Source organism: Cucurbita maxima, unplaced genomic scaffold (assembly GCF_002738345.1).
Source record: "Cucurbita maxima cultivar Rimu unplaced genomic scaffold, Cmax_1.0 Cma_Scf00002, whole genome shotgun sequence".
NCBI classification, from domain to species: Eukaryota; Viridiplantae; Streptophyta; class Magnoliopsida; order Cucurbitales; family Cucurbitaceae; genus Cucurbita; species Cucurbita maxima.
The window spans coordinates 2,994,122-3,012,342 of record NW_019272018.1 but is presented as its reverse complement, the minus strand read 5'-3'; the positions used below and the strand labels follow the sequence as shown (position 1 = coordinate 3,012,342).

General features: G+C 37.9%; 3 protein-coding genes and 1 pseudogene across 3 annotated transcripts; 1 reads left to right on the top strand and 3 right to left on the bottom strand.

Moving 5' to 3' along the window:
* The first annotated feature begins 643 nt into the window (after positions 1–643).
* Positions 644–2,892, top strand: LOC111467649 (zinc finger A20 and AN1 domain-containing stress-associated protein 8-like). The gene is made up of 3 exons (XM_023112624.1): positions 644–844; positions 994–1,075; positions 2,016–2,892. The coding sequence occupies exon 3, from the start codon at positions 2,028–2,030 to the stop codon at positions 2,541–2,543; it is 516 nt and encodes a 171-aa protein (XP_022968392.1). The 5' UTR covers positions 644–844; positions 994–1,075; positions 2,016–2,027; the 3' UTR covers positions 2,544–2,892.
* A 438-nt stretch (positions 2,893–3,330) lies between these two features.
* On the bottom strand, positions 3,331–5,787 carry LOC111467641 (annotated as a pseudogene).
* Positions 5,788–7,076: 1,289 nt separating this feature from the next.
* Positions 7,077–13,786, bottom strand: LOC111467086 (1-acyl-sn-glycerol-3-phosphate acyltransferase 3-like). The gene is made up of 11 exons (XM_023111877.1): positions 13,546–13,786; positions 12,204–12,326; positions 11,953–11,992; positions 11,801–11,874; positions 11,480–11,539; positions 10,177–10,254; positions 9,931–10,089; positions 9,717–9,842; positions 8,649–8,741; positions 7,770–7,856; positions 7,077–7,670 (listed from the first exon to the last, which is right to left on the bottom strand). Exons 1-11 carry the CDS (start codon positions 13,624–13,626, stop codon positions 7,449–7,451), a joined length of 1,143 nt encoding a protein of 380 aa, XP_022967645.1. The 5' UTR covers positions 13,627–13,786; the 3' UTR covers positions 7,077–7,448.
* Positions 13,787–14,981: 1,195 nt separating this feature from the next.
* LOC111467671 (protein mago nashi homolog) lies at positions 14,982–17,993 on the bottom strand. Its single transcript, XM_023112659.1, has 3 exons — positions 17,633–17,993; positions 15,447–15,623; positions 14,982–15,286 (listed from the first exon to the last, which is right to left on the bottom strand). The coding sequence occupies exons 1-3, from the start codon at positions 17,852–17,854 to the stop codon at positions 15,227–15,229; spliced, it is 459 nt and encodes a 152-aa protein (XP_022968427.1). The 5' UTR covers positions 17,855–17,993; the 3' UTR covers positions 14,982–15,226.
* Between the last annotated feature and the right edge of the window lie 228 nt (positions 17,994–18,221).

Here is an 18,221-nt window from a genome sequence, read left to right as displayed (position 1 = left end):
TCAAATTTCAAAGTGGAAATGAACTCCTTTACACATGAAATCTATATATTTATTTATTAAGTAAAAAAATAGAGCGGGTGTCATGGTCATGCTTGTCCAAGACATGTTGTCTATGGTCGGATGTCTCAGTCATGCTTGTCCAAGACGTGTTATCATATCCGCATATCCGTTCTAAACTCCCTTTTACATGCTCTCATCTTAGATATGTCTTTACCATTTCATGACACGACTACTCACCAAAATCATGTCTATACCCTTAGGACTAAAATACCCAAAAATGTATTACAGGAGAATACGACTAGTCGTTAATTCTTCCTACCCTGAGTTACATGTTATTTAAGTCGTGGTGTTTCTTTATTTGCTTATAGTCATATAGCGTTGATTTCTCAATTCTTTCAGATTATTTTCAAACGTGACCCGTGGCTAAAGCATACGTCGATATTGTCCGCGAAGACCAAATTTCTCAAGGTTGGCTTGTTTGCTACGTTAAAACAAGTGTTGCATAATCGTTGTTTCGTTACCGCATAAGTGCGATTGTGATATCGAGCAAGGTCGGAGGCAAAGACGAGTATGTTGATTATAACCTCTCTCCAATATCATTTTAACTGTACATTTTGTGATTAAAAGAAAAAAAAAAACTGAAAAGGGAAAATGAGAGAATGCCGATGAAATTGCACAGCTAATAAAGTTCTTTCCCCTCGTCGCCATCAATCAGTGCCTACAGTTCTTCCTTCCGGAGAAATTTTGCCTTCGTAAATGGAGATAACACATTGCACATAATTCCTTCGTTCTTCCTTTTACTTTTCTTTCTCTATTTCTCATCGCCCATTCCGTTCCTTCCAGGGTTAGGGTTGCTAATCCCCATTTCTGTTTGTTTTTTCAATTTCTCCAATGGATCGTTATCTTTGAGGATTTGGCTTCAGTTCCTTGTGTTTTTTAGATGAATTTCGTTTAGTTTAATCTTATTTTTCATTGTTACGTTTGATTACGCAGGGGTTTTGCTTGGACGCGAATTTTATCTCGGAGATCGGTTGAAAACCCTTGTTTCTAAGGGTTTTTCGTCCCAGAAAAAAGGGTACGGGGAATTTCCATGTGTTTCTTATGCGTGTGTATTAATGTTTCTCCTGATGATTGTTGTTGTAAGGATCTTACTGGCTTGTAGATATTATGATTGTTTCAGTCTGGAATTTTCAATGTTAGTACAGGGACTCCGAGAATTTTGAATGTTCATTGAGATGATTTACACTTTACTTTTCGAATTGGTTTGTCAAAATCATAGTTGGGCAGTGTCAAAGGTATGTGGTGAGTTTATGCTTTATAATTCCACGAGTAATTTGATAAAGGCTCAATACTGGGTTCTAACGTCCTGGTGTGGGAAAAATTATTGCCATTTTTCTCATTGACGGCGTGTGGATTTCAACTATAGTTTTATAATGAAGGAACATATCTTTTCACTCTAGCGACTTAACTATTAAATCTTTTGATTCTTTTGGTCCTCTTTACCTATCTTATGTTTCTGCTGATTATGTAGGTATATGTGATATGAATCCTCTGTTAGAATGACCTTGTATGGAAACTTGTTCTTTCTTTTTTTCTCGTCTATAGTCTATGTTTTTAATATTGTTGCAAGTTCTTTTCTTCATCTAATTCCAATTTATAATGTGTTAACTTTTCATTTTTAGATTTATGGTTAACGTATTCTGAGACATGGGAATTAACCTACAAATCACACTTAACCTTTTCACGTCCCTAAACGTACACGAATAACATTTTTTGTTCATCGGCACCTGTATGGTTATCAAATTTGAAGTATTCAAGCTCTTCACTAGTTATTAGTTGGTAGTAGTAGTTGTATTGTATTTGGTAAACAAGTATTTTCCATAGCTCGATACTTGGCTTCTGTTTCTCATTCTTGACAGCATCATCCTGGTTCCTTGTGTAGTCTGCTGTTGAGTGAAATTTATGTGTTTCCCACCCAAAAAGAAAAGAAACAAATTCACGTGAATGTGTTGCAGGAGATTGAGAACATGGAACATGACGAGGCAAGCTGTCAAGCTCCCCCTGAGGGTCCCTTTCTGTGCATTAACAACTGTGGCTTTTTCGGAAGTGCTGCTACTATGAATATGTGTTCCAAGTGCCACAAGGATTTGATGTTGAAACAAGATCATGCTCAATTGAGTGCTTCAACTATTGGAAGTATCATGAATGGATCGTCTACTTCTAACCAAAATGAACCCTTTGTCACCGCCAGTGTCGATGTGCAAGTTAGTTTGGCGGAACCTAAGATCATCTCAGTGCAGGCATCTCCTATGGTTTCTGAAGGGAGCAGTGAAGTGAAGCCTAAGGACAGACCTAGACGTTGCAACAGTTGCAACAAGCGAGTCGGATTAATGGGATTCGACTGTCGTTGTGGTAATATCTTCTGTGCTATTCATCGTTACTCCGACAAACACAATTGCCCCTTTGATTATCGCACCTCTGCACAGGATGCAATTGCTAAAGCCAACCCCATTGTGAAGGCGGAGAAGCTCGATAAGATCTAGGGAAAACTGGGTCAGTGGTTGGCTGGAAACTTGTATTGTGTTGTTGATCATTGTCATGATCACCCAGATGATTTCTGCTTTGCTGCATGCATATCTTGTTAACCCGTTGTGTATTGTTCTATTTGGAGGAGGTAATGGCAATCGTTGCATCTCTGCAGTCTGAAAAAAATGTAGGAAGCAATATGTCGGTTTCAGTGTTTTTCTCGTTGTTCGTTGTTCTAATGGTTTAACGTTGTCATCAGAAGCGTGTTACACGACTGTATTGTGTCATAAGGCGTTCTGAGGAATGCATATATGAACGAATGCTGCCTATGTTTGATTTGTTTGTAAGCATCAGTTCTTGAATTTATTCTTGGACCTTTTTACAAACTTTTGCTAACGCTAAAAAATTTCTAAAAGTTGTGTGAAGATCACACGTTGATTGTTGGTTGAAGAGAAGAAATTAGGAAAAAGTTTGTTTGATTTGGCTTTTATTTTTTAGAACCTTCAAGTTTTCAAACACTACTCAAACTTTTGCTAACACTAAAAAATTTCTAAAAGTTGCATGAGATACAGGGTTAAAGAGAAGAATGAAATATTATTTCTTTAGTGTTTTAAAATCTTGAGTAAAGAAGATAATATCGGCTAACAGTGGGCTTAGACTGTTACAAATGATATCAGAGCAAGACATCGATCACTAAGCCAGTGAGGATGCTGGCCCTCAAGAGAGGTGCTGGCCCTCAAGAGAGGTGGGATTGTGAATCTCGCATTGGTTAAATAAACCTCGAGGGGATGAGGGGAGCCCGAGAGAGAAAGCCAGTAAACATGTTTCTCCATGCGAATTATTTCGTTAAAAACAGCTTGGAAAACAGACCATGATCTCACTGACCCCTTTGAAGAACCAGTACATAATCAATGAGAGGAAGCAAAGCTAGACAGTGAATCCGCTAGATCCAGCTTCAAGATACTTACAAATCCTCTCCATCACTTCTCTACCCTTCACACTGTTTTGCATGAACCTCTCAGCACACCGATGCTCCATTTTTTCGGACATCGACGCCAACGCTGACAATGGCTTGATACGAATACTCGTCTCCTGTCTGCACATTGTCCATCCGTTCGGATTATCAGGGTGAGGTTCATATCTAATCTTCTCCACCACTTCTATGAACTTCTGAAAGCTAATATTCTGAGTGGTCAGTTGCATCGAGCGTGACCGAGCATCTACAACCGTGGATTCGACGCAATGGCAGGTATCTTGACCAACAATTTTACGAACAAACCATGGCCAGGCGCATGGATGGTAATAGCACGGGTTGTATATAGCTTCCCAGATTCAATGTCAACCTTTCTGTTTAAGGTGTCGACTTCAAGAATATGGGACAACGTACGCCTGTTTTCAGAGTCCACAAATTTACGCCAAGATGCAGAGGTTACCCGTTCCCACGAGTGCTCGTACGTGTACTCCTGAGCGTATGCTTTAACCATCACACTATTCTCAGATATCCTGAGCATCACACATACATACATCAAATCAGATAAGGAACAGTAAAAAAGTTAGTTTTATCAAGTCCATAGGTCCTGCCCAACGCAGGAGTTCTTCATAATTCATAATAGTTCATTCACAAGAACAAATTTTCTCTCCAACAATCTTGCAGTTCTTTCACCTATTGTTCAATAACCTCATTCAAGTTATTTAGAGAATGAATATTATTCTAGATCCATCCAAATCACAATGGTACAAGAATGTTCTACCTTTCATGACAAGATGCTACGATTTAAGAATATGCAGAATAAACTAAATATATTGCAATCCATCAGTTTGAACTTCAAGATTTTGTGATTTTAACATGGTATCATACAACTAGAACTCCTATTAATGTCATTTTCTCGTTGGGCCTTGTGCAAATATATCCTAACTTTGTCAACATAGTATTGGGAACCACGGACCTCCGCAATGATATGATATTGTCCACTTTGAGCATAAATTTTCGTGGCTTTAATTTTGGTTTCCCAAAAGGCTACATACCGGTAGAGATGTGTTCCTTACTTATAAACCCATGATTAACCCTTAATTAGCTAATGTGAGACTCCTCACCTAATAATCCTCAACAATCCTCCCTTCAAACAAAGTAAACCATAGAGTCTCTCCGTAATCGAGGTTCGACTCCTTCTCTAGAGCTCTCGAACAAAGTACACCCTTTATTCGACACTTGAGTCACTTTTGACTACACCTTCGAGGCTCACAACATCTTTGTTCGACATTTGAGCATTCTATTGACATGGTTAAGTTAAGACATGACTCTAATACCATATTAGGAACCACGAATCTCCACAATGGTATGATATTGTCCACTTTGAGTATATACTCTCATGGCTTTGCTTTTGGTTTTCCAAAAAGACCTCATTCCAATGGAGAAGTATTTATTACTTATAATAAACCTATGATCAACTCCTTAATTAGCCAAGGTGAGATTCCTCTCTCAACAATCCTCTAACACACCAATCCTCTAACACTTAGCGCAGTTAAAACAAAAGCTGAAGTAGGAAAAGGGAAACGATGAATGTTCACAATCAGCACAACACACATACTTTCGGGTCAAACATTTGCAAGCAAAAAAAGAAAAGAGTCCCATCATTACAAATAATAATCCATCAAAAGAACTGGCAGCAAAACATATGCTAGTTTCAACCATTCCCAACAATCTCAATTTCTTCCCTGGATTTGAAGATAAAGATGAAAAACACAGCTGAGCCACTTTCCACAGGCATCTAGAGCAGCTAGTTTGGAATTTAACCTATTTTAGGAGCATTTCTCAACCACAATCCCACAGCAAACCCACAGAAATCCAACAGATAGTGCAAATAAAGGTGAAAAACAAAACCCCTAAGGAAGCGCCCAGCAAAATGGAATCAAAACGCATGTAAAAGAAAGAGCTAAAGATAGAAAAAGTTCACCTGAGAGATGAAAGAAGATAGAGTTCGCAGGCGGCGGAAGAAGGCGGTTCCGATAGGTCAAGATCTCAAATCTCAAAATAGAAACTCGCAGAAAAATATAGAAAGTTTCGGCAAATCAGAGCTTCAGGAAGAGGAAAGACCATTTCCATAGGACCGAGGTGTGGCTAAAGAGAGGTGTAGTTTTCTGACGAAATTGCCCTTCGCCATAGCAGCTAGAGACGGAGACATCGAACTGTAATGGGTAATCCAATCCAGAAAAGCTTCCATTTTCAGGTCTCGTTTGCATTTTCTTTAGAAATAATGAAATAATGAACAAAAATCTTTTATTTATTTATTTATTTATTTATTTTTATTTTTATTATTTTTTTTTTTTATATCAAGTATAATAGAAAACATATTGCTATTTATTAGCAACCATTTGTAAAAGAGAGAGAATTGAAAAAAAAAAAAACATAATTTATTTTTCTGTCTTATTTATTCGAGCCAGACATGGGGCGTTGTGCCAGTGAAGAGGCTGAGTCCCGAAGGGGGTGGACACGAAGCGATGTGCCAACAAGGATACTAAGTCCCAAAGGGAGGTGGACACCGAGCGGTGTGCCAACAAGGACAATGGGCCCCCAAAGGGGGTGGATTGTGAGATCTCATGTCATTAAAGAACGAATCATTGTTTATAAGAGTGTGAAAATTCTCCTTTAACATACTTAAAAACTTTGAAGGAAGGAAAGCCCGAGAGGGAAAGCTCGAATAAGCCCAAAAAGAATAATATCCGTCAGGGGTTGGACCATTACAACTGATATGTGGAAATCAATATAAGGGGAGTAAGATTCAGATTACCTTGTTGATTGAATATCTCAAGACAAGAACATTGTTTGAGATTCGAATCACTCCACAAGCAAAATCGATCATGTCTAGCTTGAATGATTCTTGTTGATCAAATATCTCAAACACTTGTTTGAGATTCGAATCACTCCACAAGCAAGATTGATCATGTCGAGCATGAATAATTCTACATGCAACCTAAACTACGTAGAATTGCAAATAAACTTAATCATTGGCTAAAGAAGAACACAAATGCACAATATACTGCTTCTTTTATTATATTTTCCAAGTCTACTTATAAATACAATATACATGGTTTTATATAGTTTCAAAATGAAACTACTAAAGTCATTCCAAGAATTGTTACATTCATACTTGATGGTCATAATTAACCATTATGTAATTGTAACCTAAAGTAAATAAAAACTTTTAAAATACATTAGTGAAATACAATAACTCTAAATTGTAATCCACCCAAAATTTATCACATGAAACTTCATTCTTCTTCAATGTAGCATGAATTGAAATGATAATTTCAAAAATATTGTATGATTGATGTCCCTAGTTCATATCAACAACCCTGTTTTGTAGTAATAAGTTTAAATAAATTAACGAAATTATATCTCTTTTAATATATATAATCCTTCTTATTAGAAAAGCACAAGTCTATGAATATCATTAAACCATATCTTATTATTTATTTTTTTTTTTTTAAAGTTGAGCTAGGATCAAAATGATATTGATATTGCATACTTTTTTATTTGAAAAAACAAATTATTGAAATATTGGAACGAGAGTACATTGAATGGGATAGAATAGAACTTAAACGAGCTTGGCTCGTAATTTATCTAGAATTAAACACTCGTGATATTTGTAGTATGGCTCGAACACTCACGAATAAAAAAAAAAAAAAACTTACAATTGCAGTGCAGCATCAGAAACATGGCTATACAAACAGTAAGTTGTAATACAGCTACACATGACTTGAAGTGCCTGAAGTGGAATGATGCTTTAGACAGACACACATACTACACTTCGGTGTTGAAAGAATCACTAAACACTGAACAAAGAATGGAATGAATGAATATGAATGAGTACCGTGATGATGATGCATTTTGTATAGCCACATGACAGGCTTATTATCTTATCTCATTTTTGAAGTAGCCGTTCCTTGGCTGGATCTTGGGACGACAGATTGACGGGTGTCGAACGTGTCGACTTCGAAGAATGAATGAGCAATTGCATAACGAGGATTATGAGAACCAAGAGGGCAGCTAGGAATGCAATGCCCTCCCACGAGGATAGGAGTGCAGACCATTGGAAGAATTTAACAATGCCAAAAGCCAGGATACATAACCAACAAAGAACAACCTGTTGAGACAAGAAGAGATATCTCGGGTCGATAAGGAGAGCGGAGAATGTATATAGGATGATGTGTGGTTTACCAGTCTTGATGTCGAGTAAACGTACCAATAACGATTTTTTTGGTCGGCCTATGTTGATAGGTTGTTGATCGCTGAACGAATTCTTGGTCATATACTTCTCCAGTAATGTGTCCTGAAAAGTTGCATGAGGAAATAGATATCAGAGATATAGAGAGAGCACTGAGAGAGTTGGAGGGAAATTGAGCAGTGACAAAATGCAGGAAGCAAGCCGAAAGTATGCTCGCTTAAATACTCAACGTACGAGATTCTTTTTAGTTTTCAAATTTGAAGAAATAGCGTTTTTGTGAGATCCCACATCGGTTAGGAGGAGAACGAAGCATTCTGTGTAAGAGTGTGGAAACCTCTCTCTAGCAGACACGTTTTAAGAACCTTGAGGGGAAGCCTAAAGAGGAAAGCTCAAAGAGGACAATATCTACTAGCGGTGGGCTTGGGCTGTTACAAATGGAATCGTAGCCAGACACCGAGCGGTGTGTCAACGAGGGCGTTGAACCTTGAAGGAGGGTGGACACCAGGCAGTGTGCCAGTGAGGATACTGGGCCCCAAAGGGGTGTGTATTGTGAGATCCCACATCGCGGTTGGAGAGAGAAACGAAACATTCTTTATAATGGTGTAGAAACCTCTCCCTAGCATATGCGTTTTAAAAACCTTTCGAAAAGCCTAAAAGAAATAGCCCATAGGACAATATCTACTAGCGGTGGGCTTGGGCTATTACAGTTTTATAAGTTTAATTTTTAAAAACTAGAAATTGAAAAGTCAATTGATTATCAAACGGGACCTAAATAATTGTTTATCGATGAAACGAGGTAATAGCTCAGCCGATTACTTGCATCTATTTTTCAAGACAGGAAGAACGATAAAAAAAACATGTCCAATCGCTTCTAATATTTGTTATTGTTCCTCATACCTTGGTAACGAATAGATCTTTGCACCACTGTGAGATCCCATCTGCAGTTACTGGCAATTCCTGCATTTCGTGTCGCTTGACTTGCAGTTTTACCTGTGCATTAGGACACATTAGATGTATACTTATAATTTTATATTTTTGTAGAAGATACAAAGCCTATCAGTTTGTTCATACAAATTAAGGATTGATTACAATCATAGAGTCAAGTTTTAATATGTTCTTATTCAAGCCCCAAAATAACCAGCCCTGTTTAGGATCAGTTCATTTTAAGTTGGGACACTATTAATGACACAACCCTCAAGTTAGCTTAAATTTTTTATTCACTTGTAATGAATCTTTTAATGCTTTAGTCCCACGGATCAAGAAAAACTCCGTGAGATCCCACATCCGGAGAACGAAGCGTTCCTTATAAGAGTGTGGAAATCTCTCTTTAGGGTGTTTTAAAACCTTGCAGGGAAGCCCAAAGAAAACAATATCGGCTAGTGGTGAGTTTGAGCTGTTACAAATGGTATTAGAGCCAGACACAGGGCGGTGGCCAGCGAGGACTTTGAGCCCTCAAGGGGGTAGATTGTGAGATCCCACATCGGTTAGAGAGGAGAACAAAGCATTCCCTGTAAGGGTGTGGAAACCTCTCACTAGCAGACGCGGTTTAAAAGCTTGAGGGGAAGCCCATAAGGAAAAACCCAAAAAATACAATATCTGCTAGCGGTGGACTTAGACGGTTACAAATTGTCTCCATCCCCACATAGAAACGGCCCCTGTGACCACGTTCAAAGATTCAGGAACTAATAGACATCCATTTGGAGGGAAACCGTGTCTTTTAAAACAGCACATATCTTATTCAGGCAAGTTCTAACAGGAATGCAAAAACTAACAACACAACACAAGCCCCAAAGAAGCAGTCATTCATTCATGAAGCAGATGAATTTATAGATGACTGTTATCTTCATGAACAAGGATGGACATTATCTTGAACTATTAAATAATGAGAGATAATATAGTGTTCAAGCAATATCATATGGATCATCAATCAGTCAATTATTATTCTTCAAGGGTTTGTTGGACTACCACAAAAGATTGGCCTCTAAATAGCCTCAACAATGTAGGAGGGTGGTCTTTTGGGGAAGTGGCCACTGTACAATCATAAATAGCAGGAACAAACGAACGCATATGGTTCACAGCAGAAACAAAGCCCTGCAAACACCAGGCTGATAGTAAGGAAAGGATAGAGTTCATGAATTTACCCGTTTCGATTCTAACAGTAAAGGAATGTTCAATTCACCTTCGTACGAGGAATTAAAACGTTTCTAGGGACGGGTAATCCTCTAGATGCAGCATATTCCTGAGAAGCTAGAAGTTTTTGTTGTGTAAAACGAGTTCCCTCAACAAAAAGTGCCAACCAAAATGGCATGGGAAAATCCATGAGTGACTGAAAGCTTGACTGCCATTGATTGAATGTTAGAAAAGAAAGGGAAAAGGTGAGATGACATGCTTAAGTGTAACTTTTATTGCACGTATATGAACTCACCTCCAGAGTGCTTTCATCCTTTGCCCAGCTTCTTTCTAGAAAAATATAGTCAGAGTACCACATGGACCAGCCAATGACCTGAAACAGTAGCATGATATCTTTTGTCAACTAGTAAATAAATCCTAAAAGAAACTCGATTCGTTCAACCGAAAGTAATTTTTTTTAGTGATTTTGGTCATTCCGAAATCACTCCCAAAATATACCCTAAAGACTAAAAAAGTTGATTTGAGTCGTTTTAGCTTAATTTTTAAAAAACCAAATGGTTATCTAATGGGGCTTAAGAGAATGTGAGATCCCACGCCGGCTGAAGAGGGGAACAAAATATTCCTTATAAGGGTGTGGAAATCTCTCCTTAGTAAACGTGTTTTAAAATCTTGCGAGAAAGCCCAAAGAGAACAATATCTACTAGCGGTGGGCTTGAACTGTAACAAATGGTATTAGAGCCATACATCGAGCGATGTGCCAGCAAGGACGTTGAGCCCTCAAGAGGGGTGCATTGTGAGATCCCACATCGGTTGGAGAGAAGAACAAAGTATTCTCTATAAGGGTGTGGAAACCTCTCCCTAGAAAACGCGTTTTAAAAACCTTGAGGGGAAGTCCAGAAGGGAAAGCCCAAATAGGACAATATCTGCTAGCGGTGGGATTGGACTGTTACAAATGGTATCAGAGCTAGAATTTGAGCAGTGTGCAAGCGAGGACGCTTGTTCCCCAAGGGGGGTGGATTGTGAGATCCCACATCGGCCGGAGAGGGGAACAAAACATTCCTTATAAGAGTGTGGAAACCTCTCCCTAGAAGACGCATTTTAAAACCTTGGAAGTGAGGAAGGGAAAGCCCAAACAGGATAATATCTGCTAGCGGTGGACTTGGGCTGTTACAGAGAATCTCTAGAATTACACAAGAGGGGGTGAGACTTCAGGCGTCAAGGTTTTATGTGAAATTTTAACACCAGAAAACAACATTGCGGGCCTCTACCATGTAAATAGGCAAAATATAGCCAACTATTGAGTATCGTTCGATCCTGACGAGGTAAATTGAGCCAAATTGTTGGTTATGACCAACTCAATAAAAATCACAAAGTCAAAAGATAGGATGAATTCTTATTAGAAAAGAAAACAATGGGATTTTGAATTCATCAATTCTAGAGTAACAACACAACCAGCATTCTTCTTATTATGTCCAGAATTTTCATGATGCGAGAACATATTTAGCTTCAGTTCAACTTGTTCATTCATAACATTAACGGCTGCAACTCATAAAGTGAGCCCTTATGGATAATGCAAATACCATACAGTTAATACTTACTGGGAGGAATTTTGCCTCTTTCTTCATAATGGCTAAGGCACTACCAAGACAACCTGCACGCTGCATTAAGAAGGCTTAATTTCGAAACAGTCGAAGAACAATACGACAGTTTTAGCATATATTGCTGAAGTAATATATGGTAGACTTGGCCTAATCTATTTAAGTTGGTTACTCGAGGAACTGCTCTGAAGATGGTTTGAAGATAAACAAACAATAAGTATGAGATAGCCGTTCTGTTCCGTTATGCTTCCCCACGACAAAATTTGTAATTTAACAAACTCAAAATGATAGCATAAACTGATGGCCATAAATTTAAAGTACCTGAGCTAGGACCCATCCAACAAGCCAGTCAATGTCGCTTCGATGGTTGCATAAAACAAGTGCGTGTTCTTGGCCTGTAGTTTTGCACGTATGAGATTACGTTTGAGTTGCAACACATATATGTTTTCGACATTTAATTTATAATATCATACCCAACAATTGGAAGGTTGCTTGATCTGTATACAGCTCAACCTGCAATGAGCAAAAATTACCAACTCACAAGAAATGGCCTGATTAGAAAAATGATCTTTCATCCAGGTTAATATTAGTTGTTTCTGAAAAGAGGTTCATAGCAAAAGAGTAACTGTTTGAGGAAAATGGTAACTAGTATCAGACTTATATCAGTAATAGCAAAGCAAAAATGTATGTTTAACCAAAACATATTTTAACGAAACCGTGACACCTTGGCACCTGCCCACCAATCGATTAGCCAAATGAGTTCCAACCATAGCAATTCAGCAACCAGTTTGTTGATTCTCCTGTACCAACACCTCGAAATGGGACGAACAAGAACAAAGACAAGTGCCTGAAAGTTGAATTCATGAATTACATGAGACAACCATATCTATATCTATATCTATATATCTATATATATACAACGATATTGATATATAGATAGATAGATCCTTTATGTTGAAGGTTTAAAATGAGGCTTAACAGACCTATTTTCTACCAAATCCAAACAAAGGCTTCACAAACAATCCAAACAAAGGCTTCACAAACAATCCAAACACCGGCTTAACAACCCCAAATTTAAGAAACTCAAGCTTAATGATCCCCCCAAAACTGTGAACCAAACAGCTCCTAAACGAGTAAAAGACTGAGTTGACCGATGAATACGCAAATCAGAATGTTAAATTCAGAAAAACCAACTCTATAGCTTCGATTAGTAGAATGTGAGATCCCACATTGGTTGGAAAGGGGAACAAAGTAGTCCTTTTAAGAGTGTGGAAACCTCTCCCTAGCAGACGCGTTTTAGAAACCTCGAGAGGAAGCCCGGAAGGGAAAGTCCAAAGAGAACAATATCTACTAGCGGTGGGCTTTGGTTGTTACAAATATTATCAGAGTCAAACTCCGGAGAGTATGCCAACAAGGACGCGGGCTCCCAAGGAGGTGGGTTGTGAGATCCCACATCAGTTGGAGAGGGAAACGAAGCATTCCTTATAAGAGTGTAGAAACCTCTCCCTAGCAAACGCGTTTTAAAAACCTTGAGGAGAAGCTCGAAAAGGAAAGCGCAAAGAGGACAATATCTGCTAGCGGTGGGCTTAGACGGTTACACATAAAAACCGTAATAATTAATTCAATCTCATTCATATAATGCCAGTAGCCTGTATACGTTTAATTTTCAGAAGTAAACATTGTTCAAATCACTACGATCTCGTTGCCAAATTATGCAAAATGGCTAACCATACAACAAACTTTATTATAGCTGCACGAATCAGGATAGTGCAGTTTAATATTTTGGCGTTATTGCTTCAACACCATTTATAATATAAATACAGAAGGTGCAAAGAGCAGGCACAGAATCAAACAATCTAGATTCATAACTGGTTTGCGAATTAACGCCCATTAATCAACACATCAGGATTGCAGAAAGATCAAGTACCCATCCGAAAATAATTCAACTCTTTTCATCGCATAGACGAGAGTTTGAAAAATGCAACTCAACCAGAAACAGACAAGGCGATTACACCCACAATAAAGGGATAAAGAGAGGAAATGACAAAAGAGGAATCTCCAAAAACCTGAAGAACATTGACGATGAGGCCGGAGAGGATGAAAAGCAGACCAAGAGGAACGATGACAAGCACAGCAGGGATCGCCATTGGCAATGTGCATAGAAAAGAAGAGAGAATTGGGTTGAAGGATGGAAAAATGGGAGATTAAAGGGTAAGAATTGCGGGAATTGGTGTTGTTAAGATACAAAAATTATACGAGGCGATGGATGCCGGAAGAAGCTCCAAATTATGAACATGGTGATGCTGTTCGCAAATTCTTTTTCTCCCTTTCTTTATTTTTCCTTTTTATTATTATTTTTTTCAAGAGAATGAGAGTAAAACAAAAAAAAAATTGAATAGTTGGCCATTTTGTTAATTTTTTTAAAAAAATAATTATATAATTAATATCATACAAACTAATTACCAAAAATATATATATATTTTTGTCTGGTTTAAGATGACTACTTCACAATCAGTAAAACAGTCTATTATACTTACCATTAAGATCTTTTCCCTCCTCTACATATCTATCGACTTATTATACTTGACATAGCTCAGTTCAGCTTCAATTGCCATAAAAATTATTCAACAAAAAGAACCCCTTCGAGATTGTGTAGGAGATAGTCTTTCATGCCACATGCAGTTGACGAAAAGTTCTTAGATTTACAACTTCACCAAAGAGTGAAATGAACGTCCAAGGTAACTCAAGCCTATTAGAAAAAACTCCGAACGTATGAAAAATGGTGGATAAAAAAACAGTTCCAAATGGGAGGCTAACTACTTATCAAACTAAGACCGAGCAACTTGAGTTCCAAGGAAGTAAAGGGTAACACTTGGTATGGAAATATGAAAGTTCATTTGAAGGCGTTCAGAAAGTTAACAAGATATTGTATGGAATTCAACTTCACTATTGGATGAAAATTCACCTTGCACTCCATGTATATATTTTGAAACACTATCAACACTATCATCCTAACTTTGTTGATATCAATCGCAACGAGACATTTAGACCTGTCAAATAATGAAAAACACCGTCAAGAAAGAAGCCAAAGAGATCTTAATTGAGAAGATGCAATGAGTCAACAACCTAACAAGAGAGGTACAAGAGTTCCATGTAAAGTGAAAGAGACACGCAACGTGTGTTGTTCATACTGTTGAGTTTGAGCACAGTGAGTTGACAAGGATGTCAAACAATTAGGGAGGCACGGGGAGGAATGCCACGATCATGCTTTTGCAAGGTGTGTGACCAGTAGTTGTATGTCCCTATTTACTTTTCTTGTAATTTTGAGGCGTACAAGTCCCAAACAGTGGTAGAGGCCACAGAGAAAGACACTCGTGCCGCCCACGAACTAAGTTTGATTCGCTGACTTGCGAGAATATGTGTGATGCGGCATTCATAATCCAAATTTTAATTAGGAAACTAAATTTAATCACAGTTTCATGAAAGGAAAGCATATTTTAAGCTAAAAAAGAAAGCATGCACATGCCATCTCTCCGCATTCTATCCATCCCGGAGATATTCTAATTAAAATAAAGGTTGTACAACGCCCATCGTTTGCATGTACATGAAATCCAGAAGAGAGAACTCTAAAAACAATAAAGATTCAGAATCCCGAATGTTGCAGTTCAAAAAATGCCCAAAATAAGATTTCACAGTTAGGAGAAGTACATGTTCCTCAGATTGCACACTAGGAATTTGGGGCCGTCTTTAAATTGGCTTGATCTTGTAGTGGAGTGAAATGAGAGAAAATACAAAGCATTTCAGATCCTACAGCCAAAGAAAACACAAATATGATCTAAGCTTGATAATGTCATGCGTATAAAGATATAATGCATGTAATACTCAAGAATCTAGAGACAGAGACGGTCTAAAAGGCAGATAGAAACCTTCCATGTTTAAGTAATCTACACACAGAATTAAGCTTTACCTGAACAAGATAATAGAATATCCGCAATCCTTCAGGATCCTTGCTGCTTTGCACATCAACAAGAGATCCAATCTTAGATGTAGTAAAGGAGATATGCTCGTTTCCCATCACAATCTCCAGCTCCTGTCGTCCAACCCGATCGGGTTCTGGCCAATTATTGTCATCTTCCTTCATAATCTGAACAGAGACAAGTTCCAAAAGGAGATAAAATAAAGCATTTTGAGGCAACTGACAAACAGATTCAATTTCAAAACGCTCTTTGTCAAATACATCAAGGAGAAAGAAAATACAGGAGGAACAAAGAAGGCTCGTCTCAATCGCATTGGGAACGTAACATTTTATTCAAAAAGGAAGAAAATAATTGAAGACGCTCAAAATTCAAATAGTAAAATAATCTCATCCTCTTTTGCATAGCTTGGAAAAAAGGGGTGATAGATCAGATCTATGAGAACCCGAATTCAACAACAACATATGAACATCAGAATTTTTTTTAATTAGTCTAATGAGGTAAGAGTCTTTTGAAATATTATTTTTGAGACAGCTTGAGGCTCTTTCTAACTATAGTGCAAGGGGTGGTGCATTGGTGATGACTTCATTATTACTAGATGGAGTCACAAGAGATCATCATTATTACTAGATGGTGCATTGTTGATACTTCAATAAGTTTATTGGTGGCCTTTCTTTGATTGATCTTCCTTCGTAAAATGGTGATTTCAATTGGTCACCAACATTAGGGATCAACTGATTTTTTGTTAAATAAGTACAGAATATCAAACTTCATCTTTCAAGAGTTGAAGAATTCTTCACACCACTTTGAACCATTTTCCAATCCGTTGAAAACAGGAAATTTAAAATGGGGCCAATGCCTTTTAATTCTAAACAATAATTCGCTACGAATCTACAAGCAACCAAATATCTTTAGTAATATCTCCCCCCTTAAATCTAATTAGATTAGTTGTCCCATATGCTTGATGATAATAAGAAAAGGATCCCTTTCACCTGTGGAGCCCATTCCTTGTTTGGAGTGCCTATGGCATGAAAGAAAGTCGCACTTAATAGTTTTGGCCTCGACAAAATTCACAGCCTGAATGGCTACTGGAGGAATCTTGAAGAATTAGAACAGCATCAAAGAGCACGTTCTAATGGGGTTGCAGTACTTTTTTGCTCTTCCGTAATGGAAAACTGAGAGGTTTTAGATTAAAGTTTCAAGACGTCTTAAGCAAGGTCACCCCTTTGCCTTCCATTTCGCCTAAGAGGTGGCTACTCTAAATAGTTCACTTGACAAAGGCTTCTGAGATGGTAGCCTCTAAAGATTCATTGTTGATAATGACACTATTCACATCACTCGTCGTAAACTTGACAATAACATGCTCCCTTTTCAAGTGACAACGCTGCCAAACTCAACAATTTCCATAAAGTTGTGAATCCTTTTTAATTTCCCTTCAGCCTAAGGTCAAACAACATTATACCACTGTTAAAAATGAGGAATCTTTGCATCTGAGTGAGTATATTTTAAGTCTTTAAGGATTTTCTCCCTGATCAACTCTGACCAATTAAGTGTTCAAGCGTATTTCCTTCCTTTTTCCAGTTCAGCTCTTCCAAGTTTCTTTGTGCTCAAGCATTATGGATTTAAGCAACCGTTGTATTCAGAATAAAATTTACTTTAAATGGTTTGGAAATTATCATTTTTCATAGAGGAACTGGATAGAAAAGATTCGCTACCTATTGAATTAGCCCATCTCATTTGGATCGAGAAATCTACGGTTGATTGGATGCATAATCCGATCCATTGAAGCTTTTATATGCAAGATAGATTGGCGATGACATGTGAAACACAAGATTTTGGCTAGCACGGGTGGAAGATAATGTATATCCGCATTCTAGTTCAATTCAACAAAGCAGGGTGGGTAACTATTTGGGATAAGCTGAATATCTTCTTAAAGAAACATTGTCAAATGGATTTCATGAAGGAAAAAAGTAGTCGATATTGAAAAGCCGAAGATTCTAAGGGGGGTCAGGGTTGGCTGGTGAAGATGAAAAGCCGATATTGCTATGTTCATAGAGTATTTCAAAAGTAGAGGAGAAAAAGAAGCCGCAAAACAAACAGAAGCAATGCAGCAGAGAAACATAATCTCAAAGTAAACAAAAGAAAACCCTAAAAATAGTGATGCAAAGGAAACCCTAACCTCGCTATCGGAGATTATTCGACGGCATTCCCGGAGGACAGCAGGGGTGAGGTAAACTTCCTTGCGAATCATCGTGTCGTTCTTGTAATTGGAGTTGTTAGCGTAGCGAAGCTTGCCATCAGGTCGGAATTCGAACTCCAAGAACTCGTGCCCAAATTTTCCTTTGTGCCCTACATAATATCTCAAGTAAAACTCACCATTCTCCATATCCTCGGCCGCCATGGCACCCGCAGTAAACCTTCTTTCTCTCCCGCGCAGCCTCAGCGACTCGAATATATCCCTTATATATAAGAGAATTGCCGACGGCGATGGCGCCGCCGAGCTGCTGAAACGGAGGAGTTAACGGCGTGGGGAAGAAGGTGCGTGGAACACGTGCGAGTCACGAGAGAGTTGTTTTTAGAGATTTTTGCATTCTTAACCATTATCTTCCTCTTGATTTAGGCTTTTCTTTTTTTTCTTTTTTTTTTCTTTTTTTAAATTAATAATATTAAAAATATATGCCATATTAATTTAAATAACATTTTTTTAAATTTAAAATATAAAATTATTTTCCACGTATTCATTAGGGAGAATGTTAATTCTTTTCGTA

Coding starts and splice junctions, on each gene's coding strand:
- LOC111467649 (XM_023112624.1), top strand. CDS start 2,028: ATGGAACATGACGAGGCAAGCTGTCAAGCTCCCCCTGAGGGTCCCTTT.
- LOC111467086 (XM_023111877.1), bottom strand. CDS start 13,626: ATGGCGATCCCTGCTGTGCTTGTCATCGTTCCTCTTGGTCTGCTTTTC. Junction 12,327..13,545: donor TCATCGTCAATGTTCTTCAG/GTTTTTGGAGAT, acceptor TTCAACTTTCAG/GCACTTGTCTTTGTTCTTGT. Junction 8,742..9,716: donor TTAGAGGCCAATCTTTTGTG/GTAGTCCAACAA, acceptor CCTAATGCACAG/GTAAAACTGCAAGTCAAGCG.
- LOC111467671 (XM_023112659.1), bottom strand. CDS start 17,854: ATGGCGGCCGAGGATATGGAGAATGGTGAGTTTTACTTGAGATATTAT. Junction 15,624..17,632: donor GAATAATCTCCGATAGCGAG/GTTAGGGTTTCC, acceptor GTCTCTGTTCAG/ATTATGAAGGAAGATGACAA. Junction 15,287..15,446: donor TATTCTATTATCTTGTTCAG/GTAAAGCTTAAT, acceptor CTTTGGCTGTAG/GATCTGAAATGCTTTGTATT.